Raw genomic sequence first — 24,943 nt, 5'->3', positions numbered from 1 at the left:
GCATATTCTCACTCATAGGTGGGAATTGAACAATGAGAACACATGGACACAGGAAGGGGATCATCACACTCTGGGGACTGTTGTGGGGTGAAGGGAGGGGGGAAGGATGGCATTGGGAGATATACCTAATGCTAGATGACGAGTTAGTGGGTGAAGTGCACCAGCATGGCACATGTATACATATGTAACTAACCTGCACATTGTGCACATGTACCCTAAAACCTAAAGTATAATAATAATAAATTTAAAAAAATAAATAAATAAAGTCACCTCACAGTGTTAACAAGAATTCTGGACAGAAATATAGTTATAATTAACCATTAATCCAGTAGCACTTTAGCCTACTTCCTTGTAACCAAAAGTCACATAGCACCAGATAGTGACCGTTTGTATGTATTCCCATTGTTCCTGTGAAAGTAAAATAAATCTTAGGGCCCCCAAATCACTAAGCTAAAGGGAAAAGTCAAGCTGGGAACTGCCTCCCATTCTATTCAAAGTTACCCCTGGGCTCACTAAGACAAATGGATATCTGATTGCCTCCTTTGGAGAGGCTAATCAGAAACTGAAGGAATGCAATCATTTGTCTCTTATCTACCTATGACCTGAAAGCTCCCTCCCAGCTTGGAGTTGTCCCACCTTTGCTTTGAGTTGCCCCACCTTACCAGACCAAATCAATGTTCAGCTTACATTTTTTTTTTTTTTTTTGAGACGGAGTTTCACTCTTATTGCCAAGGCTGGAGTGCAATGGCGTGATCTTGGCTCACTGCAACCTTCGTCTCCCAGGTTGAAGCGATTCTCCCACCTCAGCCTCCCAAGCAGCTGGGATTGCAGGCGTGCACCACCACACTCGGCTAATTTTGTATTTTTAGTAGAGACGGGGTTTCTCCATGTTAATCAGGCTGGTCTCAAACTCCTGACCTCAGGTGATCCACCTGCCTCAGCCTCCCAAAGTGCTGGGATTACACCCAGCTCATCTTACATATGTTGATTGATGTCTCATGTCTCCCTAAAACATATAAAACCAAACTATGCTCTGATCACCTTGGGCACTTGTTATCAGGACCTCCTGAGGCCGGTTCACAGGTGCGTGTCCTCAATCTTGGCAAAATAAACTTTCTAAATTAACCGAGACCTGTCTCAGATATTTGGGGTTCACATTTTGGTAACCATGGAGGGCTTCCAAGTGAAGATACCTCTAACCTTTGACAAATTTCCTGTTGGTGCTTGGTACCAGCATGAGCTAATTTTGTGGCTCAAATCCATGGGACAATTTGCTGAGGTCTGGGAGCACCCCTCCAGAAAATCCCTGATCTCCCAAAATTTGGTCAAGATCTAAAGCTTATTTTGCTGTGCAACTACCCACCCCCTGCCCCTGCCTGCCTTTTTTTGGCATTTTACTTGCTTCCAACAAGGAAGGCAAAATTTTCTGCTTCCATGATGATGGAAGGTAAGTAAATCCTTTATGTAGTTTGAACTCGCACACAGCAGGGAAGATGAGTTCAAGTGTTTTTCTTGCTTCTAGGATGGTAGAAGGCAGTCTTTAGCCTGAGACTCATCCCTAGGTAAGTTGCTGAATTGGGATTTTGTCTTAACTGAAGTTTAACAATAACCTGGTCTTAATTTCTCCTTACCATTAGAGTGCTCAGTGATGTGATCATATTGTTGGGTTTTGTTGTTGTTGTTACAGTCTTTCTCTCATCAGATTTGACCAACTCTACCTCACTTGGTCAAATCTGAGTGAGAATTCCAAGATATGGGTAATAAAGGCTCTCTAATTTGGCTAAAATTCCTCACAGCTGCAAAAGAGGAAAAACAAAAATCAAAAAATCATGCACTTGGTTTCTGTGTTTGCTTCCTATCTTTAAAACAAACAAACAAGCAAATGTTCTTTCATTTAGTTTTTCTTCCACCCTATACCTCCTTCCCCTTTGCCATCTGCAGTACCAAAAAAATCTAAAGAAGGCTTTTAATGACTTGAATCCCTGTAAAGAATTCAGAACAAAGGCACCACTGACACTTTTTGTGGTGTTCTGTTTTCTTTGAAAAGTTTCAAGAGTCATAAGCAGATTGTTCTTAGGTCTCAAGCTCTGTTTTTCTGTATTACATGACCTGATCTCTTTGGTTTTGGGGGTACCAGAGATTACTTTGTACTGTGAGAGGATTTGACTGTGGCATGTGTAATGGCAGATGAGAGCTACAAAGTTAGGGGTGGCTGAACACAGTTTACAGGAAGTGGTCTTGGCTGTTTTTTTTTTTTCCTCGGTTAGGAAGTTGTTGTTTAAGGATCCTGATTCTAGTTCAGAGCTGCTTTCTAAAGGGTCTTCTCTTTTCCTTTTTCTCCTTAAGTTGATCTCAATTCAGCTTGTCTGTGTGCATTTGCATGAGGAAATGAACAGTCGTTTTCACAGGTTAACAAGAGACTGAGTTTTCTCAGTTCCAAAGAGAAAGGGCTTTTGCTCCTCCCAGCAGAATGGCACCCCTGGGCGACCAGGGGCCTTGTGGGAGTGTCTTGGGGGTTGACCCCTGTGATGTGTAGTGGCCCTACTGGAAAATCCCAAACAAAAATTAATTTTTAAAAAGGCTCGTCCAGGAAACGCATATAAGAGCTGATCACCAGGTGTTTTAAGCCCTCTTGGAGATCATAGACCTCGGAGAGAGAAACTAAAACATGAAAGAAGATGGAAACGACTCAGTGGTGACACACTGTGTTGTCCTGCCCACAAGCAGCACACATCAATCCACGACACAAAAACCCTAGGCCACAGCTCGGTTCCTCCTTTTAAGAAAAAAAGTGGGAAACAAATAATCTAAGAATGAGGAGAAAGCAAGGAGAATGACCCCCTTTTGAGCATTCTGTAGGTTTCATGGCTTCTATACTTGCCAGAGTTTATATAAAATGGAAGTCGTATGGTCTTTGTGCACATTTACATTAAGGAAAAAGAGCCCTAAGGTCAACCTGCAAACTCTAGAGTTCCTAAATTCTCTTCTCTATTTTCTTTTCTGCCTGCTTTAAATCTGCTGTTATTTGTCTATTAAAATAAAAACCACTGTTTGGATTCAACAGGTTTTTTGCAAGCCAGTGAATTTGTATTTATCTCATGTCTAAAGTTTTGAAGTAAAAGCTATATGGTGTGTGTGTGTGTGTGTGTGTGTATTTAAAAGGCCTTTGGGCTGGGAGCAGTGGCTCACACCTAGAATCCCAGCACTTTGGGAGGCTAAAGCGGGTGGATGACCTGAGGTCAGGAGTTCGAGACCAGCCTGGCCAACATGGTGAAACCCCATCTCTACTAAAAATCCAAAAAATTAGCCGGGCATGGTGGCGCATGCTTGTAATCCCAGCTACTTGAGAGGCTGAGGCAGAATAGCTTGAACCCAGGAGGCAGAGGTTACAGTGAGCTGAGATCACACCATTGCACTCCAACCTGGGCAACAAGAGTGAAATTTTGTCTCAAAAAAAAAATTAAGTGAAAAAATAAAAAGCCTTTATAATTTATATGGTTTTATGTTTAATTAGCAATTAAATTCATTTTAATTTTTCTCTAGCACGTCAGACTTTTCTCTCTGTACCTTATCATGTAAATTTTGCTGTTTGATTTTTACCTAAGTTGTTTCCTTTAATATGCAAATTTAAAGCTATTTAGCTAACAACTGCCTAGGGTAGTGAGACAGGTTATCAAGAATTTGAAAGAGGAAAAAAAGCTGTTTATGAATCTGTAAGATGTACTTCTATCAGCATCCCTAATATGTCTATGTATTTATGTGTTATGTACACAATGTTTCACTACTGAAAATAAAAGAGCTCTAATTAATTAACTTAAGAAAATAAAAATATGTGAATCAAATATTTTAATCAGAAAAAAGACTAGTTAAATGCTTTTTCAAGTTTACATAACTTAAGTAAAATCTTTAATAAATAAGCTAGCTTTGAAATTATTGGTAAAGTAATATTAGAAATGTCATAAAAATTGCCAACATAAATTTTTGTTTGCATTTATTAATCAAGAAATTTCACAATTATCCTAACCAAATACTATAAAGTTTCAAAATTTTGCATAGGGGTTACAAAACTATAAACCCAGCCCAAAATAGAATAAACTTTGCTATGTAATTTTTAATAAACAAGACATTGATATTGGCTTAATGGAAATAGCTACATCTTAAATTTAATAAGATTACTATAACTTCTAATCTTGTGGCTTTAGGCAGTCTAGTCCACAGGCAGTAAAGTTTGTTTTGGGAAAGGACTGTTATCTTTGTTTCAAAGCTAAACTATAAACTAAGTTCCTCGCAAAGTTAGTTTGGCCTACGCTCAGGAATGAACAAGGACAGCTTGGAGATTAGAAGCAAGATGGACTCAGTTAGGTCAGATCTTTTTCACTGTCCCAGTTATAATTTTGCAATGGCGGTTTCATAACTTTAAATCATGACTATCACAGTTTTCATAACTAAAATAGGTAAATGATTAAAATAAAATAATTAGGTAAATGTAATGGGATAAATGTAGAAAAACTCATAATTTAGAATATAAAATTATATTAAATTAAATAATAGATATTTTGTTATTTGGGTATTTTCTAATAAAAATATATTGTAGGAAAACATTCTAATAAAGTGTGTCCTTTTTTAAAAAAGTGAACAATTTTTGTCTAATTGAAAGCTTATTTAAAGGTTATGTACAAAACAAGGTAAAAGGGCGGGTGTGGTTGTTCATTCCTGTAATCCCAGTACTTTGGGAAGCCAAGGCAGGCAGATCACATGGTCAGGAATTCAAGATCAGCCTGGCCAACATGGTGAAACTCTGTCTCCACTAAAAATACAAAAATTAGCTGGGTGTGGTGGCACACACCTGTAATCCCAGCTACTTGGGAAGCTGAGGCAGGAAAATTGCTTGAACTCGAGAGGCAGAGGTTGCAGTGAGCCGAGATCATGCCATTGCACTGCAGTCTAGGTGAAAAGAGTAAAACTCCATCTCAAAAACAAACAAACAAACAAACAAACAAGGTAAAAGGAACCAGGAAATAAGTGAGGTGTAAAGGAAGTTATAAAAATAAAGAGGTTTTGTTTTTGGTAAGAAAGCTTAAAGAGAAATAATTTTATATAAGAAACAATCTTGTATGGTAAATTTAGTCCTAGAATAAAATGACTGGTTGTTTTAAAAAAAAAAGGGATTGCACGTCAAACCAGAAAGTCCGAGCATGTCATGAATGGTCTGTGTAAGTCACAAGAATAGGATTTATAAGAAAAAAAAACCAAAGACTTTTATATGATCAAGTTATCTAAAATTAATGAGAAATTATAATGGTCTCTCTAGGGATTGGGCTTCATGTAAAAAAAGAAAACACTTATACACTAAATAATTAGAACAATAAAATTAATTTTCTTAAGGGATTGATTTACTCAATAAATTACAGCAGATTATAGTTTTCTTAATAGAAAGTTCAACTTTTATTGCATCTTGTTTTTGGTTTTCTCTCCCCTTTTAAAGAGTGAAATAGGAACACTCTTCTTCAATTCATTTTCAGCTCATATAAGTTTTGTTTCCCCTTGAGTTCTGTTTGTTGTAGCCTAATGCTAAAATGTTTTCCTAAAGGTCTAAAGGAAATGTTTTCTTTTTCTTTTCTTTCATCTTTTTTTGAGACAGAGTCTTGCTCTGTCACCCAGGCTAGAGTGCAGTGACGTGATCTCAGCTTGCTGCAATCTTCACCTCCCGGGTTCAAGTAATTCTCCTTCCTCAGCCTCCCGAGAATGACTTATAATGATCTGTGATATCAAATGTTTTTAAACCTTCGATATTTGACAAACTTTCTAAAATCAAATTATAAATTAAGTCTTTTTTTGATCTAATTAATCCTTTAAGATATTAGTTTCCCTAAAGTCCAAAAATGACATAATTTGGCTTATTTGGTACAAAAATTACACAGGAAGCATTGTCAAATATGAAATGGTGTTTGGTTACTCCCATACCATTACTATCTGCCTAAGTGATTTCTTCTTAATTCCTGAATCAATAGCATTTCTGATGTTAGAATTATAAGGCTTTTGTTTAAGGATTAATTTACATCCCCATTGCTCTTATAGATAGGATCTCTGATATTAGAATAATAAGAAATTTGTTTTTAGCATTTTTAGCAGACATGGGGTTTCACCATGTTGACTAGGCTGGTCTCAAACTCCTGGCCTCAAGTGATCCACCTGCCTTGGCCTCCCAAAGTGCTGGGGTTACAGGTGTGAGCCACCATGCCCAGCCCGAGTTCTAAATTTCTAAGTTGTTCTGCATAGTCAGAACAACTTGGCTGCCATAACAAAAAGCATAGAATAATAAGAAATTCAGATCCTGAATTTCAGTGGAATAGCTGATGCCAACCAGTTTGAAGATGCTGGGCAACATGATGAAACCCCTTCTTTACAAAAATACAAATAATAATAATAAGATTAAAATAAAAATTAGAAATCCTAGAAATTGTTCAGAAAGCAAGCTTTTTAATTTGATCACCTTTTTTTTTTTTTCTCAACAGTTTCTCACTCTGTCGCCCAGGCTGGAATGCAGTGGTGAATCACAGCTCAGTACAACCTTGACCTCCCAGGCTGAAGTGATCTTCCCATTTCAGCCTCCCAAGTAGCTGGGACCAGAGGCACACAGAACCACACCTGGCTAATTTTTTTATTTGTAGAGGTGAGGTCTTGCCAGGTTGCCCAGGCTGGTCTCAAACTCCTGAGTTCAAGTAATCTTCCCACCTTGGCTCCCTAAAGTGCTGGGATTACAGGTGTGAGCCACAGCACCTGGCTTTTGATCACTTTTTTACTTTAGAAAAGTTTTTATTTTTCTTTTTAAAAATGACAAAGCAAAGAAAATCAACAGCTGATGAAGCAACATTTCTCTTTAGAGAGGTTCTAGCTAATCAATGAAGAATGAGTAATAAAATATCACCATTTTGCCACACCTAGTGAAAAAATGGATCTAGGCAATGAAGAGCTTCTAATATCATTTTAAAAGACATAACTTTTAAGGGCCTCCCATAAGCAAAGTACACATAACCACAGAGCATAACCACAGCTATGAAGTAGTTTTGCCAAAAACAATTTAAACCTGAATTTGATCAAGTTTCTAGACCAGTTTACAGGAGATACAGGGAACAAAGGACACATGATATACCACAAGTCTAGAAAAATCTTAACTGTGTGAAACTCCTCAGGGCTAAGGATCCAGTTTCTTCAACAAATACATTGCAAGGAAAAAAAAGAAGAAAAGGAGAATCTAAAGATTAAAATAAACCAACAATATAATAACCAATTGCAATCTATGTACTTTATTTGAATCCTGATATTAACAAACAAAATGCCACAAAAAAGAGAAGAAAAATCTGACACTGGGAAATTTGTTTTTTTTTTTTTTTGAGACAGAGTTTTGCTCTGTCAGCCAGGCTGGAGTGCAGTGGCCCCTGATCTCGGCTCACTGCAAACTCCGCCTCCCGGGTTCATGCCATTCTCCTGCCTCAGCCTCCCAAGTAGCTGGGACTACAGGCACCCGCCACCATGCCTGGCTAATTTTTCGTATTTTTTTAGAAGAGACAGGGTTTCACCATGTTAGCCAGGATGGTCTCAATCTCCTGACCTCGTGATCCACCCACCTCGGCCTCCCAAAGTGCTGAGATTACAGGTGTGAACCACCGCACCTGGCATCACAGGGAAATTTGAACACTGACTGGACATTAGATAATATTAAAAAGCTGTAATTTTCTTAAGAGAGAAAGTCTCACTGTTTTTTGTTTTGTTTTTGTTTTTGTTTTTGAGATAGCATCTTGCTCTGTCACCCAGGCTGGGGTAAGGTGGCACAATAGCTCACTGCAGCCTCTACTTCCCAGGTTCAAGTGAGTCTCATGTCTCAGCCTCCTGAGTAGCTGGGATTACAGGTGCGTGTCACCGTGCTTGGCTAATTTTTGCATTTTTAGCAGACATGGGGTTTCACCATGTTGACTAGGCTGGTCTCAAACTCCTGGCCTCAAGTGATCCATCCGCCTTGGCCTCCCAAAGTGCTGGGGTTATAGGTGTGAGCCACCATGTCCAGCCCGAGTTCTAAATTTCTAAGTTGTTCTGCATAGTCAGAACAACTTGGCTGCCATAACAAAAAACCATAGACTGGGCCAGGCGCAGTAGCTCACACCTGTAATCCCAGGATTTTAGGAGGCTGGGAGTTTGAGACCAGCCTAGTCAACATAGTGAGACCCCAATCTCTATTTAAAAAAAAAAAAAAAAAAAGCCAGGCGCGGTGGCTCACGCCTGTAATCCCAGCACTTTGGGAGGCTGAGGTGGGCGGATCACAAGGTCAAGAGATTGAGACCATCTGGCCAACATGGTGAAACCCCATCTCTACTAAAAATACAAAAATTAGCTGGGCGTGGTGGTGTGCACCTGTAGTCCCAGCTACTCGGGAGGCTGAGGCAGGAGAATTGCTTGAACCCGGGAGACGGAGGTTGCAGTGAGCCAAGATCAGGCCACTGCATTCCAGCCTGGTGACAGAGCGAGACTCCGCCTCAAAAAAAAAAAAAAAAACACAAAACCACCAGCTGGGTGGCCTAAACAACAGAAATTTGTTTCTTAGCCTCTTGTGAGATTGGGAAGTCTAAGATCAAGGTGGCAGCAAGGTAGGTTTCAGTCTGATACCTCTTCTCTTGGCTTGTAGGTGGCCACCATCTCACAGTGTACTCACATAACCTCTTCTTTGTTTGGGCAGGGACAGTGAGCAAGATCTCTGGTGTCTTTTTAGGAAGGCACTAATCCTATTATGTCAGGGCTCTCCTCTTATGACCTCATCTAACCTTAATCACCTTAAAGGCCCTATCTCCAATACAGTCACATGTATTGGAGGGGTTAGGGCTTCAATATATGAATTTTAAAAATAAATATTAGTAATATGAACATGATTATGAATATAAACAATTCAGTCCATAGCAGTAAGACTACTTTTTTTTTTTTTTTGAGATGGAGTTTCACTCTTGTTGCTAAGGCTGGAGTGCAATGTCACAATCTTGGCTCACTGCCACCTCTGTCTCCCGGGTTCAAGCAATTCTCCTGCCTCAGCCTCCGAGTAGCTGGGATTACAGGCATGCGCCACCACGCCCAGCTAATTTTGTATTTTTAGTAGAGATGGGGTTTCTCCATGTTGGTCAGGCTGGTTTCGAACTCCTGACCTCAGGTGATCCGCCAGGCTCGGCCTCCCAAAGTGCTAGGATTACAGGCGTGAACCACCACGCCTGACTAAGACTAATTTTTTAAGGAGAATAAAGCTTTATATATATAACTCAAGTTATATAGCTGAAAGCACAAATCAGAATAAATAAAGAACTTTTTGGATAACTTAGGAGAACGACTTTATGTAGATCCTTTGGAACTTTTCCCCTACTGGAACATAAGCTCCATGTGGGAAAAGGTTTTTGTCTTTTCTGTTCATTGCTAAATTCTCATGACTAGAATAGTGAATAGCACATAACTGGTGTTTAGTATTTATTGAATACATGATTGAAGGTTTTTTCTTTTTTGGAGCAGGCAGGCCCTATATCAGAGCTTAGGAGCCACAGATCATTAAAGCAGATTGCCTTAATTGAGTCTTGGCTCTATCACTTACTGTTTTTTACCTTGGAGTAGTTACTTTAGCTCTGTGTGCCTTAATTTTGTCCTCTGCAAAATGAGTATTTTAAGGTTGTAAAAATTAAATGAATTAATAGGGTAAAACCATTTAGAACAGTATTTAGTACATAGTACCTAGAAGTAGGTAACTTGAAGTTGGTTATAAACGTTAGATATTATTTTGCATATATAGCTAATTCTCCTTTCTATGTATGTGATTATAATCTAAGAAAATACTCTGTAAAGTCAGTAATATGGTACATTTTTTGCCTTTTCTTTCAGGAAGAAAAATTGAGTCATGGAGATAGACTGTAAATGTGATAGCCAAGGGCTGGATCCCACTGGATTAGTCAAAGTAGGACAATATGCTTGCATTTTCCTGCAATTGTTTATTAACTTGAGTTTTCATTCTTCACTTAATCAGTGGTTCATAAGCTATGAATCTAGGTTGAGCCCCTACATTCCCACGTGCAAAGAACATTATAAAATCACTAACATGTGGAAATACATGGTCTCCTAACTTTTGGGGCTGTTACTACTTTTAAAATACAAATTTATTTGTATTATCCTTTAGTCATTAGGTATTTTCTGAAGCAATGGAAGCTGAAAGTATAGAAACTACACGCAGAATCTTCTACATTTGTGGATGATGTAAAAGGAGTCTTTATTTTTTTAAAATATCAGAAAACAGTGCTTTAGGGGCTTCTAATATATAGGGAAATTATTGTAATTTCACATGCAATATGTTCTAAATCTTGATCTCTTAATCAGAATCGTAAAGAATCTCTCTTCTAGGTTTGCAGTTAACGGTGAAAACCAAAAACTCCACATTTGGCTAGATAGATAGTGGAGGGGGGGTTGGAGGCTGCCGCAAGGTAAACTACAACTCCCAGGATTCTTTGGCGGGCGCTCTGGGAGTTGTAGTTTAGTCCCACCTTGGCCCCTCCCTCCCTCCCTCCCACCATCTCCACCCCCGCTCTGGGCTCACGCTCTGGATAACGACGGCACGGGGGCGGTTGTCTGATAACAATTTCATTCTCGTTTTGTCATTTTTCTCATTTAGCTCATTTTTGTCATTTTAGTCCATTGTTAGGCATGCTCGAGGACAACTCCTTCGGAGACCGGTCGTGGCGGAGGAGGGGCCGGGAGCGTGCGTTAACCCGGAAGAAGTGAACCAGGAAGTGAACGTGATCTCGGTTTGTCGGGCTGAAATGTGGCGGGTCTCGGAAGCTTCCGACCTCAGTAAAGAGACCTAACGTGTATTCTTCTTTTTCTGAGGTACTCACAGTTCTTTCCTGATCTTCCCCGCCGCCTCCTGTATTGCCTCTTTGTGGAATCACTCCATATACTGAGTTACACAGCATGGTTTGCCCGTGCTGCTGCGCCGCGGGCTGTCGCTTCTGACCTGCCTACACTCAGAACTTTCCCCAAAGCATCAGAGTAATACTGTTACTGTGATGGGTAATGGAGAAGTCGTGCTGTTCTCAGGTGTAGTTAACCTTGGAGAGTAAACGTTTTGTTTTGTTTTCCTTAATGTTGAGATTCAAGACCTTGAAAATTATGCATTCTACTACTGTTCCTAAAATGGAAATTTTAGCAATAAGTATTCGTACAAACATATATTTGTCATCCTTTTATTCTGTCTGTTAGCAAATGGATACACTTTCTCTAACGTGCTTGAAATACGGGGGTGGTGGAGTGTAACGTTTGTGACAGCTGGCCATTGGTGCTTTCTTCAACAGTTCTTTTAATAATGTGATGCAGTATCCTAAAATCTATCAGTAGAACTCTGGAAACTGACTATTTTAAAGACCATTCTGAATGGTTTATTTCCTAGGTGATAATGCTAAGTTAACACACTTATAGTGAACAAATGAGCTAATATATCAATGCACCTCCTAGCATAGTAGGATCACTGGAGACAGTAAAGTTTGATTTTGATAAATGTTGATCCTTCTTTTTTTGAGTTGAGTCTCACTGTGTTGCCCAGGCTGGCCTTGAACTCCTTGGCTCAAGTGATCCTCCTGCCTCAGTCTCCTGGGTAGCTGGGACAATAGGTGCATGCTACTGTGCGTGGCTTGACCCTTATTTCAACTTTGAACCTTAGAGTTTTTCTAAGAACACTTTATATTTTCCCTTTCTTACTCAGTAAGACCATTGTGTACTTTTGTTAGCTCTTGATTATCTCTGTTGGAGGGGAGGAGAACAGAAAATTATTGTACACAGCCAATTTCACCTAACCTGTAATTTTTTTAACTAATCTTTTTTTATGATTATGAAAGTATTCCATGCTATATGTGCAAGAAACTTGGAAAACACTGAAAAGTAGAAAAAATAGCAAGCAAAAGGTATTCATAATCTCACAACTAGAGATCATTTTATTAACATTTTGGTATGTTTCTTTTTTTTTTTTTTTTTTTGAGACGGCGTGTTGCTTTGTCGCCCACGCTGGAGTGCAGTGGTGCGATCTCAGTTCACTGCAACCTCTGCCTCCCAGGTTCAAGCGCTTCTCCTGCCTCAGCTTCCCGAGCAGCTAGGACTACAGGTGTGTGCCATCACGCTCAGCTAATTTTTTTGGTATTTTTAGTGGAGACGGGGTTTTCCCATGTTGGCCAGGCTGGTCTCGAACTCCTGACCTCATATGATCTGCCCGCCTCGGCCTCCCAGAGTGGCAGGATTACAGGCGTGAGCCACTGCGCTCGGCACATTTTGGTATGTTTCTTATTTAACTTTCTTTTTAAAAAATACTCTATGTGCTTTTTTTTTTTTTTTACATGTATACCATATATTGTAGAATATTTTTTAAATGTAATTGAGATTCTATTTTGTTCCTTGCTTTTCTTGCTTAATATAATTGTCACCATTTAATATAATTGTAGAGCTTTTCACCGGCCCTACTTTCTTGGTCTATTGATACTTGAACTTTTCTTCCTTTAGGATCTCAGCTAAAAGGGAAGCATTTTTGAAAAGTGATTGCAGAATTGAGAGTGAAAATTACTGAGTCCTGAACAGGCAACTTACATTCTAATACCAGCTCTGTCTCTGTCCAGCCGACTGAATAGTCATGATTAAGTTACTTGACTTCCTTGGATATCTATATCCTTAAAGTTAAAGAATTATACAAGATAATAATAATATTTTCTTCAAACTTTAGAAAATGACTTTATGAACCGCCTTAAGTTTGTATGTTTTCATAGCTTTCAAGAGCTTGTTTACACACTCAATTCTAGATTCTAGATACTTTCTAGAAAATAACTGACTTAACTCATTCAATTGATATATTTGTTAGTTGTACTCCTACTCATATGCTTCAGTTAATTATATATGTTGAACAGGTAGGAAGCAGTGCTGTTTTTATTTATTTTAATATGTTATTCATACATTTGAAGAATTATGTTCTTTCTGTAGGCAGCTGAATTTTTTTTTTTGGGACGAAGTCTTGCTCTTGTCTCCCAGGCTGGAGTGCAATGGCATGATCTCGGCTCACTGCAACCTCTGCCTCCTGGGTTCAGGCAATTCTGCTGCCTCACACTCCCGAGTAGCTGGGATTACAGGTGCCTGCCACCACACCTGGATAATTTTTGTATTTTTAGTAGAGACAGGGTTTCACCATGTTGGCCGGGCTGGTCTCGAACTCCTGCCCTCAGGTGATCCGCCCGCCTCAGCCTCCCAAAGTGCTGGGATTACCGGCGTGAGCCACCACTGCCGACCAGCAGTTGAATTTTAAGACTGTGGAGCTGTCTGAGGCAGTAAATGAAACAAGATTTCTTGATGTTCCTTCCAGGTTTATTATGCATGTATCTTTAGAGCTGATTTTTTTTTAAAGACTGTGTTTATTGTATTTCAGATGCTGAGATGAATCGTCACCTGTGTGTTTGGCTTTTTAGACATCCATCTCTTAATGGTTACCTCCAGTGTCACATCCAGCTCCATTCTCATCAATTTAGACAGATACATCTTGATATAAGGCTGCAAGTTTTTAGACAAAACAGGAATTGCATTCTTCATCTGTTAAGTAAGAATTGGTCCAGGAGATATTGCCATCAAGACACTAAGATGCTCTGGAAGCATAAAGCACTACAGAAATATATGGAGAACCTGAGTAAGGAGTACCAAACACTTGAGCAATGTCTGCAGCATATCCCTGTGAATGAAGAGAACCAAAGGTCCTTGAACAGAAGGCGTGCTGAGTTGGCACCTCTTGCAGCCATTTACCAAGAAATCCAGGAGACTGAACAAGCAATTGAAGAATTAGAATCCATGTGTAAAAGTAGGTAAAAGATACTTATGTGTCCTGCATAAGGGCTATGAAAAAAAAACCACACACTTATATGCGTGTGTGTAAGTACAGATTTGATTTTCTGAGTTAAAGCTTTATTGAACTTAGTCTTTGTTTTTTTTTTTCCACAGAAGCAGGGTCCCACTTGTTGCCCAGGCAGGAGTGCAGTGACTCAATCGTAGCTCACTGTAACCTGTAAGTCCTGGCCTCCCACTTCAGCATCCTGAGTAGCTAGGACTATTGTGCCAGGGCTTTCCAAAGCGATGTGATTATAGCCACCGAGCCACTGAGGCTGGCCTGAACTCAGTCTTTTAAAAAACCTACAAGTAATAAGCTCAACACTTGGAAAGAACAGGACTCTGTACCCAGAGTGTTTGACACACTTTAGCTACTAAAGATCAACTCTACTAAGTAACCAGGCTCCTCGTGGTACTTCCCATGGTCTCAAGGTCTGGGAGACAAAATGTTGGTCTTTTCAGAAGCTTTATTTTATTGAGCAGACCTTTATTGAGCACTGTACCTACATACTAGGGCTACACATACAGTTCCTACCCCATCAATGGGCTTCTGTGGTCCAGTGAGAGAAACTTATTTAAGTATTGTTTATAATGTGAGACCTGCTCTACTAGAGGAAGGCACAGTTTCATGGGAGCAAAGAGGAGAGGGCACTCAAACCAGCCTGGATTGATTGGGTAAAGCTTCCTGGAGAGGACTACGCGTTAGTGGAGCCAAGAAGGAAGCTTTATTTTTTATTTTTATTTTTTTTGAGACAGAGTCTTGCTCTGTCACCCAGGCTGGAGTGCAGTGGCGCAATCTCAGCTCACTGCAACCTCTGCCTCCTGGGTTCAAGCGATTCTCCCACCTCAGCCTCCCAAGTAGCTGGGACTACAGGCGCCTGCCACCATGCCCAGCTAATTTTTTTTGTATTTCAGTGGAGACGGGGTTTCACCATGTTGGCCAGGCTGGTCTCAAACTCCTGACCACAAGTGATCCACCCACCTTGGCCTCCCAACGTGCTGGGATTACAGGCATGAGCCACCATGCCCAGCCAGTACTTTATTTCTTTTCATTACTGAATTATATTCCATTGTATGGATATACCACATTTTATTTATCCATTCATCAGTTGATGAACATTGAGTTGTTTCCACTTTTTGGTTATTATAAATAATGATACTGTGAACTTTTGTGTATAAGTTGTTTTGTGGACATAGATTGCTGGTTCATGTGGTAACTCTGTGTTTAACCTTTTGAGGAACTGCCAGACTGTTTTCCAAAGTGACTAAAACGATTTTACAGCTCTACACACAGTGTATGAGGGTTCATTTTTCTCCACGTACTTGCCAACACTTATTATCCGCCCTTTCAATTATTGCCATCCTATGAGTGTGAAGTGGTATGTTATTGTGGTTTTGATTTGCATTTTCCTGAGGATTAATGATGTTGAGCATCTTTTCTGGTGCTTATTTGGCCATTTATGTATCATCTTGGGAGAAATGACTGTTCAGATCCTTTGCCAGTTTCTAAATTTAATTGTCTTTTCATTATTGAGTTGTGAGTGGTCTTTATATTCTAGATAGAAGTCCATGATCAGATATATGATTTGCAAAAATTTCCCATTCTGTGGTTTTTCTCTTCACTTTTTTGATACTGTCTTTTGAAGCATGATATTTTTAAATTTTGATGATGTCCAATTTATCTTTTTTTCTCTTGTTGCTTGAGTTTTGGGAGTCATGTCTAAGAAAATTGCCTAATCTAAGGTCACAAAGGTTTACATCTGTGTTTTCTTATAAGAGTGACGTATTTTTTATTTTTATCTCATGCATTTAGGTCTTTGATCTATTTTAGTTATTTTTGTATATGGTGTATTTATTTTTTATCTTTTTTTTTTTAAGGGATGGTCCCTCACTCTAACTCCGGGGCTCAAACAATCCTCCTGCCTCAGCCTTCTGAGTAGCTGGGACTACCGGCTATTTTTTATCTTAGTTTTTTATTTTAGTGTTTCTCAATACTGCTATTGCCTCTACATTTTTTCTCTTATGAAAATTTTCGAAAATTTTTATACAGAAGTTGAGAGAAAAGTTTAATGAACTAACCTATGATTCAACATTTATCCAGATTTGGCTATTAACTTTTTAGTTTCTAGATTTTCTTCTGTGCTTCATCTTGTTTCATTTAGCCTTAGCAGTATTATGTGATATACAGGCCAGTCACTGTTATACCTGTAAAGTCCTGGATTTTTGAAGCCTTCCATTTTTCTGCCTTCTATTGATGGTACCCCAAGTCTCTTACGTAGGTTTAATGGAGATATTTTTTACTCTTTTGCATAATGCCACACAGATTTGTAATTAATTAGTTTTGAGAAGGTTGTTTGTATATAGTAGAAGTTTACGAAATGCATTCTAATTAAATTGGCATAACTTCTTTCAGCCTTGGTTGTATCATGTATAATATTAGATTGGATTACATCATTTCTAAAGGCTCTACTACCTCTACAATTTTTCTATAATAATAGTAATAATAGCTACATTTACAAAGTCCTTTTATGTGCTAGGCACTAAGCTCAGTGCTTTACAAATATTATCTCATTTGAATGCTCAGGTAACCTTATGAGGTAGGATATATGATTATTCCCCCTCCCCCTTTTTGTTTTTTTTCAAGAGACAGAGTCTTGCTCTGTGGCCCAGGTTGGAATGCAGTAGCATAATCATAGCTCACTTTAACCTTGAACTCCTGGACTCAAGCAATCCTCCAACCTCAGCCTCCCAAGTAGCTGGGACTACAGGTGTATGCAACCATTCCCAGCTATTTTTTTTATTTTTAGTAAAGATGAGGTCTCACTGTGTTGCCCAGCCTGTGTTTTCCCTCATTTTATACATTTTATAGATGAGGAAATTGAAAGTTAAATTTGCAAAGATCACTCAGCCAGCGAGGGGAGAAGCAAGGATTTGAACCCAAGCAATGAGATTCCAAAGCCTCTGCTCTTATCCACTGCTTGATGGATGATTCAAAGTCCAGTAGGGTCTACCTCTGTGATGTATCTTGCATGAGTCCCCTTGTATTCCTTCCACTAATTTATATCTGCATTACATCTCTGACTTAGCTGATTGCAATCAATTCCTAACTTGTAGCCCTACCTCTAGGCGTTCCAGTTCAAGTACAATCTTATTCATGTTACTCACCTGTTCCCATTGTCTATAAGTAGAGATTTCTTGATTTGGTATTTAAAAGCTCCTGCAGAGTAACCCCAGCCTCTCCGTGTACTGTGTTAATTCTCTTTGCATATTCTGCCTTCCAACCAAAACAGACAACTTGCCATTCTCTGGATATATTCGTGCTGTCCCATGTCTGTATCTTTGCCCACATTGTTAACATACCTGTTTCACCTTGTTAAAAGCCAATCCTCTTACAAAGCTTGGCTGAGATGTCATACTTTGGCTTCAGTACCCTTTGCAAAACAAGTGTGGTTACCTTTCTCTGTTTTGTATTATAATCCTTTATGTAACTATCTTAACCTAAGCCCCTAACGCCATTGTCTCTTCTTCAAGGTCAGGTCCTGTGTCTTACTCATTTTTCTATCTTCTGTAGCATGAAACATGGGACATAATAGGTTCTCGAATCTTTGTTGATATAATGAAATTGAATTAGACGGATTCTACGGGTTTACAGCAAATAATAAGAGAACACAAAAATAATTTTATATGATTGCAAATCAGAAAGTTTTTCTGATACCTTTGAATCAGCAGATATCTATTAAGTAATGTCAGCCTGATTTCCATTTGTGGCATATGTGCACAATGTGGTACTAGTGGTGACATTAAAATTCTACAACAGGCCGGGTGCGGTGGCTCATGCCTGTAATCCCAGTACTTTGGGAGGCCGAGGTGGGTGGATAAGGAGGTCAGGAGATCAAGACCAGCCTGGCCAACATGGTGAAACCCTGTCTCTACTAAAAATACAAAAATTAGCTGGGTGTGGTGGTGCATGCCTGTAATCCCAACTACTCGGGAGGCTGAGGCAGGAGAATTGCTTGAACCTGGGAGACAGAGGTTGCAATGAGTCGAGATCACGCCACTACACTCTAGCCTGGGCAACAGAGCGAGACTCCATCTCAAAAAAAAAAAAATTCTACAACAGATGATCCATAATTAGAATTAGTTCTGATGACACCTTAGCCAGGAAGCTCTCATTAACTGCTAAAGTCTGGTTTAGTCCCCTTCATTTATGCCCCCATGGCACACTGGCACTCCCCCATCACATATTGTAATCATGTGTATGTGTTTGCCACCAGACTGGGCCACTTGAGGCCTGAAGCCATGTTTTTTTCTTCCTTGTCTCCCCAGCAACTAGCAGAGTGTCTAGCAAAATGTTAAATGTTGAAAGCTAGAATGAGGCACGGAATCCGACCAGACCCTAATGACTTCCATGACTAGAGAATAATTTAAAAGAGTCTTCTCTTCTTTATAATTGTGATTCTTCATTTCTATTTTCTTTATAATTATTATTAAGGGTCAGAATTTTTTACCTCAAATTGCAGCAATGGCCACTGACAAATAAAGTCTCCAAGCCTCTAAAGCAGTGGAGTCAAAGGTCATGAGGTCTACCATCCTTGGTCAATAACTAGATCATTGTTATCTTGTTTTGCTAGAGTTCCATGATTTAACTTTCTGCTTTGGAAATAACAGAAAAAGGCCCATTTTCTCCATACAGGACAGGTTACAAAAATGTATGTTTTGTCTGACACACGTGATATGTATTTTATTTTTTTTAAGACAGAGTCTTTCTCTGTCACCCAGGCTGGAGTGCAGTGGCGTGACCTTGGGTCACCGCAACCTCCACCTCCTGGGTTCAAGCAATTCTCCTGCCTCAGCCTCCCGAGTAGCTAGGGGTACACGCGTGCACCACCATGCCTGTATAATTTTTGCATTTTTAGTAGAGATGGGATTTCACCACTTTGGCCAGGCTGGTCTCGAACTTCTGACCTCAAGTGATCTGCCTGCCTTGGCCTCCCAAAGTGCTGGGATTACACGCATGAGCCACCACACCTGGCCATGATATGTATTTTAAAGTACCGTGCTAAGCCAGGCACAGTGGCATGCACCTATATTCTCAGCTACCTGGGAGGCTGAAGCAGGAAGATCGCTTGAGTCCAGGAGTTTGAGGCTGTAGTGTGCCATGATCACATCTGAGAATAGCTACTCCAGCCTGGGCAACATAGTGAGTCCTCATCTCTCTTAAAAAAAAACAATGTGAACTGAGTATGAATGTATCAAGAGATTTTAAGAATTCTTATTTCTGACTTCTCTTGGATGATATGGAAGTTGTAGCTATGCTGGACCATGTCACAGTATGCTGAGTTACAGCTGCTACCTTTGGACAGGAAATGCTCACTCCAGTTTGCTCCAAATCTTGTCTTATTTGGGTTTATATTTAATTAGCTAGTAGCTTTTTAAACCTGTTTGATTAATCACCAATTTATATAATTATAGACATTCAAATAACAAGCTTTGTAAATGTGGGTTTGTATATTAAGCATATTTTTGTTACTACTGTTAATAGATTGATTTGTTTAGACATGAAATGTTTTGAGCTATTTTACCTTTAAAAAAAAAAAAACAAGGTTTTGGGAGGCACGATTATATTGCTTTTCACATTGAGTTTTTTGGAAATGCTTAGCAAATACTTGTTAATTGACATTCTCCAAATATTCTGAATGTTCCTTTGTATAATCCCTTGCCTTTGCAACTGAAATAAAACTTAGTAGCCAAAGAGGAACATGGCTACTTAGGAGTTTCTCTGTAAGTATTTAAAAACTTTATCATTATTTCTGTTTCTGACTTTTAGGCCTAAATAAACAAGATGAAAAGCAGTTACAAGAACTTGCACTGGAAGAAAGGCAAGCCATTGATCAAAAAATCAACATGTTGTACAATGAGGTAGGTTTTCAGAGGTCGACTAGTTTCAGTAGTGCTGTATAAAGGAATGCTGTTTTTGCTAGACTCTGCTTCGGTGCTCAAAGTGGTTTCCAAACACTGTTTTAAGTGTTCTCTTATGATAAGTGATCAAGCTGGTCTCCTATAATTTGCTGCAGAATGAGAATGAAGAAATTACGATGTCAAATAATAAAGACTCCCAGGGTAAAAAAAAAAAAAAAATTCAAAGTTGAGTCTGTTAACTTGTTAAGCAAGAGAATACATGCTGGTAAAGAAATTTAGTTCACCACAGGGGAGAGTCAGAGGATTTTAAGAGTGAGAAGAGGAGGAGGAGTTCATGGTGGCTGTTAATTAAGGATTGGAAATTTGCACTCTGGATAGAATGGAATGAATCCAAAGGTGTAGAAATAGTTGGTTAACACACATCTTTAGTTAGGTCTAGTAAGGGTGTGGCATACTGGAGCCTCTTAGGGTTCATGATACTGTATCAGCATCAGCTGATATCTCCTAGACATGGAAATGGAAGATTTCCCTTCCATAGTAGTCTCTTTTCCTTCTTGCTTAATGGATGGTTTGTCTACAAAGACAATGAAGAACACACTACTGTATACCATGTTTCCCTCTGTCACATTTGCCATCCTCCTACCTTCAGTCTTTGTTACTCTGGGAATCCAAGAGAGGGGCTTTTTGAAAAGTTAAGGGGGAGGTTACATGGGATATCAGTTATTTTTATTACAAATTGAACCAGTTAATCAAAGGCAGAAGATGTCTGACTCTTAGTCTGATTTTCTCTCCCATAGACTATATCATTTCTAGCAGAGATGGAGTATTTCAGAAATTGGCAGTAGGGAGAGTCATGACACATAGGTACTTTTAGTTTGATTTGAAAAACCTTTTAGTAATAATTAAATTACTTCCCTTTTCTTCTTAAGAGGAAAGTTGGTTACTTTCTTTATTAGGAAGCCCTTTTTTTTTCTGGTCACAGCTGAGAAACTCATTTTGAGCCTTATCTTGGGAGCCCTCAACATAGTCTTTAATTAGAGCGACTCTGCTGAGAAGGCACAGCATGGTTGGTGTCTGCTGTCAGTTACAGCAGGAGATAATATGAAATCGTTTCTCAAAGTGAAGACTTTCAAAGCCTTGCTTCATTCATTAGATGAAAGAAGCTACTGTTCAGAACTAATTATAAGAGCCAAAATCTGAAGAAAATTGAATGGAACACTCTGGACTTTGATCTGAACTTCTGCATTCTAGAAAATTAAGATAATCTGGTAACAGTGCAGAAAATATACTGACAAGTAACTCCATTGTTAACATGAATTGATCACCTATTTTAGGTCTAATTAGTTCTACTTATTATAGCATTTTTGGAATACCCTGTTTGGGATACTATATGATTTTGCCAATTATTGATTTTTTCAATGTTTTTCGGGCCTTTATTTAAATTCAGTAATAGTGTACTGGGGAAAATATACACACAAATGCTGATTTTTATTCCAGCTTTTCCAGAGCCTTGTGCCAAAGGAGAAATATGACAAAAATGATGTTATTTTAGAGGTGGCAGCTGGAAGGACTACTGGAGGTCAGTAAACTTACTTTATTATTTAAATGATCTAAAAAGTCCTTGAATTTTACCTTATTTGATAACACTAACTTTAAAAGTCCGTTAAATGTATTTAAATTTGGAAATAGTTATTCTTTATTTCCTAAAGGACTTAGTTTTAAGGATGACTTTCTGAAATTTGTTCTGACTAAATATTTTTCGTATTTTGTTTTAGGTGACATCTGCCAACAATTTACCCGAGAAATATTTGACATGTACCAGAATTATTCGTGCTATAAACACTGGCAATTTGAACTTCTGAACTACACACCAGCAGATTATGGTAGGCATATTGAGGAATTTGCCCATAGGTGATACTGAAAATTATTTTACCTCTGATCTTGATTAGAACCATATTGTCCCATTTTTTTTTGAAACTTTTGGTGTATATCTACTAAATACTGTGGCATAGGCTCATCAATCACAGTGGCTTACTATTTACTTAGTAGAATTGTTAGCTAGGAGAAGAGGGTAGAAAGGAGGGAAGCATTTGCTTAGGGAGAAATATGTGAATTAGAGAAAATTCCCCTGAGGAACTTAGATACGTATCTTGCCTCAAAATCATTTTTCTCTGTTGTTGAAAGCAAAGGTATATTAAGGTTTTTACTTTAAATAACTTTATTTATAAAATAAGTATTACTAATTAGACTAAGTGGCTAATGTGTTTGATTTTTATGAGAATGCAGAAAAAGTTAATCATTTGTCTTTATTTTCAAGAAACTTCTCTTTTGGCTGATAAAAATTTATACAACGGCTGGGCACTATGGTTCATGCCTGTAATCCCAGCACTCTGGGAGGCCGAGGTGGGTGGATCAGCTGAGGTCAGGAGTTTGAGACAAGCCTGGCCAACATGGCAAAACCCTGACTGTACTAAAAATACAAAAATTAACTGGGCATGGTGGCAGGTGCCTGTAGTCCCAACTACTCGAGAAGCTGAGGCAGGAGAATCACTTGAACCCGGGATGGGGAGGTTGCAGTGAGCCAAGATCACGCCAGTACACTCCAGCCTGGGCAACAGAGCGAGACTGTCTCAAAAAAAAAAAAAAAAAAAAATTTATACAACATAGACAAACAGTGCAGTTCTTTACCTTTAAATACTCAAGTATATTGATTCAAAACATGATAATCTCTCATTTGTCTCATTCTGAAAGTTTTCCTCTGCTTGGTTACACAATGAGACATTGTAGTAGACAGAGGAGTCATCAATAATAAACCACAAACTATCAAAGTGGGGAGACAGAATTCATGTAAGTTGAGCAGTAAAGGGAAATAAGAACCAGCATACAGCATAAGGAAGTTGTACTTGGTACAGATTTCAGATACAACCAGTGGTCAGGAAAGGGGATTATCCATGAGTGCAGAGGGAAAAAAACAACCTGAGCAGCAGCATGCTGGTGGGAGAGGTCTTGGTGTGTGGGGAAGGGAGTGGGGAGGCCAGTTTACCTATAGCTTGTCAGGGAAGTAATCTCTGAAGTAGGTTTGAGTGGATAGATTTTGAACAGCTTTGACTGATGGGCAATAGGAAGCTGTTGAAAATTGCATTAATAAGAATATGATTTGATAAAATATATATTTTAAGGAGATTATTTTGACAATAGTGATGGATGGATGGATGGATGGATGGATGGATGGATGGATGGAAAGGCTAGATTTAATGCAGACTGCAAAGAGGTTATTAGAGTAATCCAGATATGACTAAGAGTTAGAATGGGGAGTAGAATTATCTGTCAGAGACCTGCAAAGGATGAATAGGCATAATTTGCTAGGTAACTAGATGTGAGAGGGGCTGTTGCTTACCCAGGATGTCCTGTGTGCACAACTTCACACCCTTGTGAAATAGATATTACTAATCTCATTTTACAGATGAGGATCTAGGCTCAGAGAGTAAGTAACTAATCCAAGACTACACAATAAGTAGTGGCAATCCTGGGATTACATTTTAGTCTGTTTGATCCAGAGCTGCACTACATCCCATTATTCTATTCTGACACAAAGGAGATGAGCCACAGGGAGTCTAATCTTTCTAGCTGAGAAGACTGTGATACTCATTCATGCCACTGAATGGAATAGAAGTTGGAAGGCAGAAACCATTTGAACAGAATAATGATGAATGGTTTTTGAATTACTAAGTTTGAGGTTATAGTGAGCATCCACTTAGAAATAGTCAGTAAATAGCCTGGGCACAGTGGCTCATGCCTATAATCCCAGCACTTTGGGAGACAGTTCGAGACCAGCCTGACCAACATGGTAAAACCCTGTCTCTACTAAAAATACAAAAATTAGCTGGGTATGGTGGTGCACACCTGTAATCTCAGCTACTTGGGAGGCTGAGGCACAAGAATCGTTTGAACCCAGGAGGCACAGGTTGTAGTGAGTCGAGATCGTACCACTGCACTCAGCCTGGGTGATAGAGTGAGACTCAGTCTGAAAAAAAAGAAATATTTGGTGTAAATATTGAAGTTGAGTAACCAGATCTTTGGTGAGACAACAGAACTCAGGCAAGCTATTTGATACCTGTTAGCTCAGAGATAATGTCTGATACTGAGAGAATAAGTGAGGGAGAGTCTATAGAGAGAGCATTCAGGGCAACAAGCTTTGCAGAATGGCCACGTTTAGGATAAACCAGTTAGCAAAATAAAAAGAGGATTCAAGATAATCAGAAAAAGGATGAGGACAGTAAAATATTATGGAAGCAAAAGAAGAGAGAGTTTCAAGGAGAATATAAGAAGAAACAGCAGCATTATGAAAAGGAGAGTAGTGGAAAATATCCTGAGTGAATTCTGATAAGTGTATTTTGAATGAGACTTTCAAGAATAAAAGGGAGATAACCTCAATAACAGGAAGAGAGATTCTGTTCCAGGTTTGTAGAGCAACCTAAACAATGATTGGGAAAACTTTCCTTTAGACACACTAACTCACTGGCAAAATAAAATAAAAATATTTTGAAAAATTAAAAGCCCTCTTTAAAAAAAAAAAAACATTACAAATATTTTACTCATATACCTTTAAAATTAAAGACTAAGGGCTGGGTGTGGTGGCTCATGCCTGTAATCTTAGCACTTTGGGAGGCCAAGGCGGGTGGAGCATTTGAGGCCAGGAGTTTGAGGCCAGCCTGGCCACCATGGTGAAACCCCATGTCTACTACAAATACAAAAATTAGCCAGGCGTGGCAGTGCATACTTGTAATCCTAGCTTCTTGGGAGGCTGAGGCATGGGAATCACTTGAACCCAGGAGGCAGAGGTTGCAGTGGGCCGAGATCGTGCCACTGCACTTCAGCCTGGGCGACAGAATGACTCCCATCTCCAAAAAAAAAAAAAAAAAAAAGAAAGAAAAAGAAATTAAAGACTAAGAATAAACCTTTATTCATTGAAATTATAAGATAATTTCTAAAAAATTGATCTCTTTCTTTTTTGAGGCAGAGTTCCACTCTGTCACCCAGGCTGGAGTACAGTGGCGTGATCTCGGCTCACTGCAAGCTCCGCCTCCCGGGTTCACGCCATTCT

The 24,943-nt window shown here is 39.1% G+C and overlaps 1 protein-coding gene across 2 annotated transcripts in view; it reads left to right on the top strand.

The window, feature by feature from the left end:
- The first annotated feature begins 9,072 nt into the window (after positions 1-9,072).
- MTRF1 (mitochondrial translation release factor 1) overlaps positions 9,073-24,943 on the top strand; it is a 47,919-nt gene continuing 32,048 nt past the window's right edge. The window contains exons 1-7 of one of the 2 annotated variants that reach the window (XM_054446580.2): positions 9,073-9,427; positions 9,907-9,979; positions 10,707-10,902; positions 13,472-13,894; positions 19,748-19,839; positions 21,337-21,418; positions 21,615-21,722. In XM_054446580.2, the coding sequence (XP_054302555.1) occupies positions 13,480-13,894; positions 19,748-19,839; positions 21,337-21,418; positions 21,615-21,722 (697 nt within the window). In that variant the 5' untranslated portion in view covers positions 9,073-9,427; positions 9,907-9,979; positions 10,707-10,902; positions 13,472-13,479. Of the gene's footprint in view, positions 9,428-9,906; positions 9,980-10,515; positions 10,903-13,471; positions 13,895-19,747; positions 19,840-21,336; positions 21,419-21,614; positions 21,723-24,943 lie in introns of those variants that run through there. The other variant, XM_054446581.2, reaches the window with a different exon arrangement.

This window comes from Pongo pygmaeus, chromosome 14 (assembly GCF_028885625.2).
Source record: "Pongo pygmaeus isolate AG05252 chromosome 14, NHGRI_mPonPyg2-v2.0_pri, whole genome shotgun sequence".
Classification (NCBI taxonomy): domain Eukaryota; kingdom Metazoa; phylum Chordata; class Mammalia; order Primates; family Hominidae; genus Pongo; species Pongo pygmaeus.
Note: the sequence above shows the minus strand (reverse complement) of the source record. Positions and strands in the feature narration are given on the sequence as shown.